Below are 11,390 nucleotides of genomic sequence, written 5' to 3' on the forward strand. Positions count from 1 at the left end.
GAAAAAGTTAAGACTAGAAGTGTTTGAATACAAGAAGCGCTTGTAAACTATTTTATAATCTTGTTGATTGCACTTTTACAACTGTTTGAAGTAGAATGTGTGGTAAATCAATCCCAAATGTTCTGAGTTACTTATAAATCCTATTTCAACGTAAGATGTCTTTTGTCCTTCACCCCTCTAATTGCCTCAGACCTTCATGTCATTCAGAGCTGGAAAGCTTGATGTAAAGAATGACTCAAATCTCTCATCTCACTCAGTCCTTGTATTGACAGAGCTCCCTTTCAAACCCTGCCTTCACTTACATTTGTGTTTTTTTTTTTTCATACTGTCAAGTACAATTCCATTTCATGCACTTCCTAAATCTTTCTACATTTCAGGGGATATAGGATCCAGATCCTGAATGTATTTTTAGATGAGAATTTGACAGTTTGTTCTCCTCAGAAGGGAATCATTCTGTTGGTCAATGTTTCATTCCCTGCTCTACTGCTGCCAACTTATTTGTTACATTCATCCTCCAAACACAAGCTAGTTTGATGATGATCCACTTTTAAAAAAAAAAAAGAGAGAGAGGTGATTAGGGAAGAGGCACCAACAGGGTATAGCTAAGCTTCATTCACTTGTGCTGCTCCATTTGATCTCCCTCACCAAGCCACTCATTTTCAAGTCTTATCTTGAATACTTCCTGTTCACCTTAGCCTACATGTGACAGCAAATCTCACTTACTATTCCTTTCAGCCCATTACTGTAGCCTTCCCTTTGCCAATCATTAGAACTAATCTTCGTACGTGCAGTTACCACTTCCATCTCAGTTCTTCCCTATTCTAGTCTCATGTTTTTCCTTTTCTGCCTGATTAGTCATCCAGCTCTGCAGTGCTCTCTATTCTGCCTCTGAAGCAATGGACTTTAAGAACTCTACATAAATAGATTGTCTATTGCCCATTTGACAGAAGCTATTAAAATCAATTCTGGATTTTGTGACTCACTGGTAATAAACCTATTCCCCCCAAATAGAGCCTTATTGAACTCTAAGCAAATTAGAATAAGATTAGAGGCCTACAGGACCAATGAGAGACCAACTCCTGTCAAAGAGGCAAATACCGCAGCTATTGACAGAAGACTGGTATTTGGTAGTCTGGTGCTATACGTGACCACATTAATATATTCTCATCTTCCACGCAGTTCAGGATATGTCAATACATCCTCTGAAGTCTGTGTAGTGAAGCGCTGTTTTTTGTCAGTCCAGAGTCCCCAATGCTTAATGGCCAAAAGCAACAAGCTAGCAGGCACCAACACTTAAGCCTTTTTCATAATCACTAACCCAGACAAGGTTAATTTGAAATATTTAACATTAAATCACATAGCATGTCAATACTGTTGTAAAATGCTCTATACCCTTTCAGTATCTTTGGTATACCTTTGGTATAGGTAGGAACTGAAGCATCAGTCAAATGAAAAAGTCCAATTCAATTACATCACATGAAGGCAGACAACTAAGTATTTTACAAAGGTATCGACAGAGAACTGTCCTGAGAATGTATAGCAGGGCAGGAGGGTTCTCTTCACATAGATAGTTAGTAATCCTATGTGATTTACTAGGCATCACAGAAACTTGATGGAATGATGACAATCAATGGGACACAGCAATAACACGGTATGAAATATATAGGAATGAAAGAGTAGGTTGTACTGGTGAGGGAGTGGCACTACATGTGAAAAAGCACAGAGTCAAATATAATAAAAAACTTAAATGAATCAAACTATCTCAATCTCCATGGATAGAAATTCCATGCTTGAATAATAAGAGTATAGCAGAAGGAATATACTACTGAGCACCTGACCAGGATGGTGATGGTCATTGTGAAATGCTCAGAGAGATTGGAGAGGCTATAAACATAGAAAACTCAATAATAATGGGTGATTTCAACTGTACCCAGTCAATATGGGGATGTGTCACCTCAGGATGGGATGCAGAGAAAAAGTTTCTAGACACCATTAATGACTGCTTCTTGGAGCAGCTAGTTCTGGAACCCACAAGGAGAGAGGCAATTCTTAATTTAGCCCTAAGTCGAACACAGGGTCTGGTCAAAGAGATGAAAATAACAGAACAGCTCAGTAATAGCGACCATAATATAATTAAATTTAATATCCTTGGGAGGGGGAGGGGGGAGGAAAAATAGTAAAGAAGCCCACCACAGTAGCAGTTAACTTCAGAAAGGAGAACTACACAAAAATGAGGAAGCTAATTAAATGGAAATTAAAATAAACAGTCACAAGAGTAAAATGTCTGCATGGAAAGTTTTAAAAACATCACAACAGAGGCTCAAATTAAATGTATACCCCAAATTAAAAAAAAAAACAAAAAAAAAAAAACACACAATACAAGGACCAAAACGTCACCATGGCTAAATAGAATAAAAGAGGCAGTTAGATGCAAAAAGGCATCCTTTAAAAAATTGGAAGTCAAATCCCAATGATGAAAATAGAAAGAGCATAAACTCTGGCAAGTCAAGTGTAAAAGTATAATTTGGTATGCCAAAAAATTTGTCTTTTGCTAGTTTTCTCTTCAAACAGCAATTCCCCCCCCCCCCCCCCCCCCCCCCGTACAGTAGAACCTCAAAGACACAAACACCAGAGTTATGGACTGAAAGGCCAACCAGACACCATGTGAAACCAGAAGTAACCAATCAGGCATCAGCAGAGATTAATAAAAAAGAGCAAGCACTGTACTGTGCCTGTATTTCATCTTAACGGTGGGCACATCTGGGCGGCTGCCCCCACCCCACCTCATGGACAACCACTTACAGCAAGACGCTGGAGCTGCCAGGGCAAGGCAGCCGGAGACAGCAGAGGAGGAGCAACGCTGGGGTCTGCGCAGCTCATACACACACCCCCCTCCCCCCCCCCCCGGAGGGGGACATGGTTTTTTACCTCCCTCTCTCCAGCCAGGAGGGGGACACGTTGTTTTTACCCCCCATTCTCCCGGCTGGGAAGGGACCCACGCTGTTTTCTCACACACACGCCCCCTGCTCCCACCGTCGGGGCTGACTAGGTTGCTCAGCTGCTGCTGAATCCTAGCTTGGAGTGCAAGCTGCTGGATCTGGAGCCTGAACTGTGCTTTGTTCAGTGCTACAAACATTTCAGAGTTACGGACAACCTCCATTCCTGAGGTGTCCGTAACTCTGAGGTTCTACTGTACATCAGAAACAGGAAGCCTGCCAAACAGTCAGTGGAGCCACTGGATGATCAAAATGCTAAAGGAGCACTCAAGGAAGACAAGGCCACTACAGAAAAGCTAAATGAATTCTTTGTATTTGTCTTCACTGTAGAGGATATAAGGGAGATTCCCACAACTGAGTCATTCTTTTTAGGTGACAATCTGAGGAACTGTCCCAGATTGAGGTGTCAATAGAGGTGGCTTGGGATCAAATGGATACATTAAACCATAATAAGTCACCAGGACCAGATGGTATTCATCCAAGTGTTCTGAAGGAACTCAACTATGGAACTGCAGAACTACTAACTGTGGTATGTAACTTATTACTTAAGCCAACCTCTGTACCAAATGACTGGAGGATAGCCAATGTGATGCCAATTTTTAAAAAAGGCTCCAGAGGCGATCCTGGCAATTTCAGGCTGGAAAGCCTAATTTCAGTACCAAGCAAATGGTTGAAACTACAGAAAGGAACAGAATTATCAGACACATAGATTAATACAATTTGTTGGGGGAAGAGTCAACAGGGCTTTTGTAAAGGGAAATCATGCCCCACCAATCTCTTAGAATTTTTTGAGGGGGTCAACAAACATGTGGACAAGAGTAATTCAGTGGAAATAGCCTTTCAGAAAGCCTTTGACAGGGTCCCTCACCAAAGGCTCTTAAGCCAACTAAGCACTTATGGGATAAGAGGGAAGGTCCTCTCAAGGATGAGTAACTGGTTAAAAGAAAGGAAATAGGGTAGGAATAAGTAGTCAGTTTTCAGAATGGAGAGAGGTAAATAGCAGTCTCCCTCAGAGATCTGTACTGGGACCAGTGCTGTTCAACATATTCATAAATGATCTGGAAAAAGGGGTAAACAGTGAGGTGTCAAAGATTGCAGATGATACAAAATTACTCAAGATAGTAAAGCCCAAATCAGATTGCGAAGAGTTACAAAGAGATTTCAAAAACTGGGTGTCTGGGCAACAAAATGGCAGATGAAATTCAGTGTTGATAAATGAGAAGTTACACATATTGGAAAACATAATCCCAGCTATACATACAAAAAGATGGAGTCTAAATTAGATGTTACCACTCAAGAAAGATCTTGGAGTCATTGTGGATTGTTCTCTAAAAACATCTGCTCAGTGCGCAGCAGCAGTCAAAAAAGCTAACAAAGTTAGGATCCATTAGGAAAGGGACAGATAATTAGATAGTAAATATCATAATGCCCTTATATAAATCCATGATACACCCACACTTTGAATATTCTGTGCAGTTCTGCTCACCCCATCTCAAAAAAAGATATTTAAGAAACAGAGAAGGTACAGAGAAGGGCAGCAAAAATGATTAAAGGTATGGGGCAGCTTCCCTATGAGGAGAGATTAAAAAGATTGGGACTGTTCAACTTGGAAAAGAAACAACTAAGGGGGGGGGGGGGGGAATATGATAGAGGTCTATAAAATCATAAATGGTGTGGAGAAAGTGAATAAGGAAGTATTGTTTACCTCTTCATACAACACAAGAACCAGGGGTAACCCATCAAATTAATAGACAGAAGGTTTAAAACAAACAAAAGAAAGTACTTCTTCACACAATGCACAGTCAACCTGTGGAACTTGTTGCCAGGGGATGTTGTGAAGGCCAAAAGTATACCTGGGGCAAAAAAAGCATTAGATAAGTTCATGAAGAACAGGGTCATCAATGGCTATTAGCCAAGATGGTCAGGGATACAACTCCATGCTCTGGGTGTCCCAAAGCCTCTGACTGCCAGATGCTGGGACTATATGACAGGAGATGGATCACTTGATTGTTGCCCTGTTCCAGGGTTCGCCAACCTGTGGCTCCGGAGCCACATGCAGCTCTTCAGATGTTAATATGTGGCTCCTTGTATAGGCACCGACACCAGGGATGGAGAGATGGGCGCCAACTTTCCAGTGTGCCGGGGGGTGCTCACAGCTCAACACCTGGCTCTGCCCCCACTCCACCCCTTCCCACCCCCTCCCCTGCTGTGCCCTCACTCTTCCCTCCCCTCTGCCGCCCACCCCGATCCTCCTGCATGCCACGAAACCACTGATCGGGAGGGCTGGGAGGTGGGGCAGGGAGGGGAAAGCTGATTGGGTGGGGGGGGGGGCTGCTGATGTATTACTGTGGCTTTTTGGCAGTGTACATAAGTAAATTCTGGCTCCTTCTCAGACTCAGGTTGGCCACCCCTGCCCTGTTCTGTTCATTCCCTTTGAAGCATCTGGAATTGGCCACTGTCTGAAGACAGGATACTGGGCTAGATGGACCATTGGTTTCACCCAGGATGGCCATTCTTAAGTTCTTATGTTAATAGAGGTCTCTTGAAATCACATATATAGACATACTATAACATCTAAAAACAAATGAGAGCTAAGTTAGAACTCCGTTACAACAACAGTTGGCTGAAGTGAAGCATATTCTCTTAGGTCTTAAGCCAAATTGCCATTTCACAGGTTGGTACTTGTTCTAAATGGAAGTCTATGACCTACCAATCAGCAACATTTTGGTCAAGCACCCTGAACTACCACTGAAGTCAGTGTTCACCTCCAGATCTGGCCCTTGGCTAACAGCTATCTAACAATATACAACCTTGCCCTCTTTAAATAGAGCTGGAATCTTGCTTCACTGGTTATGCCTGAAGTAAAGACAACACCAAGATTAGGCAATATCCATTCAGTAACACAGCCAGGCATAAAGTAGTGTTTGGTCAGAAATCGAACAGTAATGCAGCTGTTGTGATGTTTCTTACCAGTACATCTGTCAGGTAATCTGCACTGTAATTCTCACCATGCCTTCGTGCTTTTCCATTTACTGAAAGAGTGTAATTATAGTACTTTGAATTTTTTTCCTATGAGAAAAGAATATATCATTTAGATATAGAAAAAGACAAGAATCTACTATTTCATTGACCACTTTAAATAAACTAAGTTGTCAACAAGTATTTGTTAAGCCTGATTTTATCAAACAATTTGTCCTATTGAAGTATTTGTAGTATGTGCACTGCAAAAGGCCTACAAGCTTTGCCTTTTGTAAAACCAAAGTGATTCTATACTATAATAATAGCAAGTTTTCCTTTGTTGAAATCAGGTTTTCAGATACTTCTTTAGAAATAACTCATCAACATCAACAGCCTCCTTACAAAGCTGAGAAAATGCAACACACTATGAAGGAAGGGAATTTCCTCTTAGTTAACAGAAGCATGCAAAAAGCAGACCGGTTCTTAGATTGAGCACAATTAAGCTAGATTTACTTTTGTAAAGTATCTACAACTAGGTATTTAATAGAAGCTGTCACATACCAAAGCATACCAAAAACTCCATCCAGGAGGAACATGGCCTATTCCCCCTGCATCTTCTGCTCCATACTGAAAAAAAAAAAAAGGGAAAAAAAAGAAAGTGACCAAGCACAGTCTCAGATGTGACTGAGATATAAGCTATATTTAGGGAGGGTTGTTTTCTTCCACAGCAACCAGAAATGCAAAGGCCCAGTTCTAATCAGATAAACACACACTGACTTGTACGACATACAAATACTCCTACATTAAAAGGTTGCAAAGAAAGGCGATACCAGATTTACAGTTGCCCAAGCAACATTAATTCTATTCCCTTGTACATCCAACCTGTGCACTGAACTATACAGGAGTCCTGCAGAAAAATATAGTATATCATATTAAAGACTATTAAATGCATACACATAGTGGGGCAACCTTAAATCTGTTATTGCCTAACTTTTGAATGCTCGACTTTGCAAAATGTTCTTTTAATTGTTTGTATGTAATTTTTTAAAGGGAAAAATTAAATTGTATACAATTAACAATTCCCTCTCCAACCCGCAGATGTATAATCAGTAGGGGATTTGAAATATTCTCTTCTCTTCTCTCCCTTGCCAGAACCTCCTGGACCATGTGGTTTCTATGATTGGGGGGGGGGGGGGGGACACGGACCCAGCACATGACCTAACCACAGAAGTCCAGTCCCACATCCCTTCCCCAAATATAATCCTCAAATTCTAGGTACTCCTGAAGTGGAGGACTAAACTACTGACTCTCTCAACACGTCTGTTAGTCTATAAGGTGCCACAGGACTCTGTCGCTTTTTTACAGATCCAGACTAACATGGGTATCCCTCTGATACTTGACTCTCTCAAGACTACCTATTACATGGATGTGATACTTTGGCCAAACTAAGCTGAGAAAAGTTAGGTTGCATGTCTTATTTCCTCCATTCCTTTAACAATTCTGAGAAAGAATTTTTCATCTAAACAGTAGTATTTTAAATATTATGGGGGTTTATTTTATCTACAGAAATAAGGACTAAGACTTTATTTCACAAAGTTATTTTCAGTACAGGCAATTCACTTGTGTAACAGCAAATATGAGTAAGATATACCTCATTTAAATACTTCCCAGCAAAGAACGTTTGATAGCCACACATGGACTTGAGGAGAGCTGGGAAGGTATATGGTTCCTGTATTTTCTGCCATGATTTGCTGCTGCAGTTTCCCTCCAGAGTGTTATTGACAACATGATGATTATGTGGGTACTTCCCTGTTAAGATGCTAGCTCTGCTGGGACAGCACAATGCACTGGGCACATACTAGAACACAGGATGAAAAAATACAAATTGTAAATTGACTCGTTGAAGCAAAAAAAAAAAAAATCTAGTTTTTAGCAAATAGCAAAAGACATTAAAAGATATGCAAATAAGTCACTCACATCACATAGATCAGATTACTCCCATTTATTTAGGCATATAGAACTACCACCCAAATATTTTTATCAATTAGAGGTTGCACGTGGGATTGGGTTTATATTTTCTGTAGAGTTTACAATTTAGAAAACGCATGTTATACACACAGCAGAAAGCACCAGTTATTTGAGAATGAACAGTTATTTAAATACTACTTATTGTAACAATTCCAGTAAACAAGAATGGGGAACCATTAGTCAATTTTCAAACCTGTACAAAGCCAAATCTTTGAAAGATTTCCTTATTAGTTTACAGCCAAAACTTTCATTTTCTAAAAATATTCATTAAATTAAGTGTTCTGAAATGGTCCATCCCAGGCACAGAAAGTGATCTTGGGTCCAATTCATACCTTACCACAGGAATTAATCTGCCCCCTTGTATTCTCCATATTTAAAAAGTTGAAATTAAACCTACTTCAGAGCCAAATTAGAGATTACATCTGTTATACCATTACCACCATAGGTATTTAAATTACAATAGCTTCAATAAATACATGCCACTGCAGGTTACAGAAGTCAATGTCAGCACTTACTGCATTTGAGAAGCTTATCCCCATATCTGCAATAAGGGCACTGGTCTTCTTTAGCGGTGTCTGTAACAGAGATAGTAATTAGTACAATGAGCTAAAAATATCTGGATACTGAGATGCTAGTGTGCTATCTAAACTGGCAACCTTAAGTTGATTTTCATGGGAGGTATTTATAGAGTACCAATCACCACAGTATTTAAGCATTGGCTAGACCAAACCAAAGCCTCCATTTCTTTGCAGTGAAACTTCAAACTCTACATCTAAAATGCAAGGCTAAAGTTATCAAAATTCTTAGTTTACTTTTTGCAAGTTTTGACAGAATTCTCCTTTTAAGTTATTACATTCTACCCAATGTTTCTTCATTCAAATGGATCAACCAGACATCATTTTCTAGACAGAAAATAGTGTTTTGTTGTTCTTAAAATGCCCCTTTTCATCCTGGAGCCAGACTGCTACAATCTCATAGTGTGAATTGATTCCTCATATGTCGTTAGTGAAACAATCTTTCAAAATGGTTATTAAAACACGTGTCTGACAAAGTGGGTATTCACCCACGAAAGCTTATGCTCCAATACATCGGTTAGTCTATAAGGTGCCAAAGGACTCTTTGTTGCTTTTTATTAACACTAAGTAGCCCAGGCATAAGGTTTACTTTCCCACCCTCACTGGAATGAAAACCCTAATATTTTACTCTATCAAAAACAGGTACTCACCCTGGGCAAGTAGAATTTAACGACTACAGTAAAATGAGCCTTTTGGGATCTTTGAAAGAAAAGTGCTCTAAGTAACATTCATTGTTTAATTTGTGGAATCTGTCAAGTCACAGGCCCTATTTCTGTTTTAATGTTGATTCCTTCAATGGACATCCTGAAGCACTCAACATCCCAAGTGAAGAACTACATACAGATAGGTTAATTAAGTGATCCTGATGTAATAAACACTATGCATATAGCAAACCGTGTGTGTATTGATGCTGGTCAGTTTAAGACAGTAAACTGCAAATCCTAACATTCTGGACTGATGAAGACCTGTTACTTCAGGGTGTGATGAAAAGTGAACACGTATACTAAAATAGAATAGAATCTCAGGGTTGGAAGGGACCTCAGGAGGTCATCTAGTCCAACCCCCTGCTCAAAGCAGGACCAATCCCCAGACAGATTTTTGCCCTAGATTTCTAAATGGCCCCCTCAAGGATTGAACTCACAACCCGCGGTTTAGCAGGCCAATGCTCAAACCACTGAGCTACCTTTTTTTAGAGTGTTTAATCCAAAGCATTGTGAGTGAGAATTTTCTCGTTACCTCTCTCTTTAATATGGATAACTAAGTGTGAAGTTCTGACTACACTAGTTCGCTTCCCAAAAGGCATATATATTCTTTTACCTCATGTTCTTGGGAACAGTGCAGAACTTGCACCCGAGAATGCAATATGTTGCCTTTCTGATAATTGTATCTCAATATTTGCCCTACAAATTAAACCCCATGAAGTCACGCTTGCAATAACCCAACGAAACAGGGTCACAGAAAGGCACCGGCAGAATTAAGAGCTATTGCCATTTACACACCATCCTAGCTGATTCTATGGACTTTCTAGGGGAGAGCTGACACTCCGCCTGTCTAATAAAGCCGCAAACAAGGCAAATCCCACCCGTTCTGTCAGGGACGCTGCGCTAACGACGAGCCCCCGGTCAGCCAGCGCACACGGGTTCCTTGAGTGAGAGGCGACATCCCGGCCCAGACACACACCAAAGGGAAGTTGCACGACAGCTTCCAAACACCTGTTATGCAGCCAGTTGCTCCCTTCAAACTGGTCTGGGCTCAAGACGCTTTTCCCTCTCCCAAGATTCAGGGTCCCCACTGCCAAAGCGGAGATGAGCGGCCCTGGCCACGGCAGAGCCCCTCCCGCCCCTCTGGCGAGGTACCTGTAAGGGGTGCGTCTGCCCCACCGAGCCCCCGCACAGCCCCGCCCCTCACCCCGAGCCGGGTCAGGCCAGGAGCAAACGCTGCCGCGCCCAGCGGGCTCGAGCGCGAGGCTGCCTGCGCCCGGGCGCCCAGCACCGCGAGGCCCACGCGTGACACAGCCGGGGGCAGGACCACCCCTGGGCCGGGGGCAGAGCCCACAACGGGGACACAGGCCCCCCCAAGCCCAGGACTGGGGGCGGCCCCCCAGGACATCCCGGGCGATAGGGAGAGCAGGTTACCATGCCGCCCAAGCAGACATCCTGGTCATCGGTGAGGATCAGCACCACGCTGGGCTTCCGCGCCCCGCTGGTCCCGGCCGCCTGCGCGCAGCCCCAATGGCGGCTCAGCACCAGCAGCGCGGCCAGCGCCAGCCCCAGCCCCCGCACCGCGGGAAACATCGTGCGGGACCCGAGCGCAGCACCGTAGCCTCTGTCCCGGCGCTATCCCAGGCGAGCGCAGAACGAAACCGACTCGAGCGGCGCCCCGCCCTCGGCATATGACCAGGGAGCGCAGCAGGCGCTGTCACGTGACCGTCCCGGCTTCAGCAGCGGCCTTGGCCGCGAGGGGAGCAGCCTACCCCACCCCCAGTCTCGCTCCCACCCCCTCAGCCAGCTCCGCCCTCAGCCTCATTCCCATCCCCTCGGACAGTCCATCCGCCTTCTTCAACCTGCCTCGCGCCCGCCTCACTCCCAGGCCCTCAGCCAGCCCCGCCCCGACTCACTCCCATCTTCTCAGCCAGCCCCGCCCCCACCTCACTCCCACCGGACTGCCCCACTCTTACAACCCCCTCAGCCAGCCGCCGCGCCCCTGCGTCACGCCCACCTCCTCAACCTGCCGTGTCCTCTCCCACCTCACACCCACCCCTCAACCTGGCCTACAGTGCCTCACTCCCACGCCTCACTGCCCCCCTCGCAGGGGGCATCCAGCTGCAGCGTGT

At 43.5% G+C, this 11,390-nt stretch overlaps 1 protein-coding gene across 1 annotated transcript in view; it reads right to left on the minus strand.

Moving 5' to 3' along the window:
• Positions 1–11,015, minus strand: part of GNS (glucosamine (N-acetyl)-6-sulfatase) — a 33,284-nt gene extending 22,269 nt beyond the window's left edge. The window contains exons 1-5 of the mRNA XM_005303194.5: positions 10,693–11,015; positions 8,498–8,557; positions 7,606–7,812; positions 6,516–6,581; positions 5,967–6,065 (exon numbers count right to left, since the gene is read on the minus strand). Of these exons, the coding sequence (XP_005303251.1) occupies positions 5,967–6,065; positions 6,516–6,581; positions 7,606–7,812; positions 8,498–8,557; positions 10,693–10,851 (591 nt within the window). The 5' untranslated portion in view covers positions 10,852–11,015. The remainder of the gene's footprint in view (positions 1–5,966; positions 6,066–6,515; positions 6,582–7,605; positions 7,813–8,497; positions 8,558–10,692) is intronic.
• Between the last annotated feature and the right edge of the window lie 375 nt (positions 11,016–11,390).

The sequence above is a fragment of the Chrysemys picta genome, chromosome 1 (genome assembly GCF_011386835.1).
Source record: "Chrysemys picta bellii isolate R12L10 chromosome 1, ASM1138683v2, whole genome shotgun sequence".
NCBI classification, from domain to species: domain Eukaryota; kingdom Metazoa; phylum Chordata; order Testudines; family Emydidae; genus Chrysemys; species Chrysemys picta.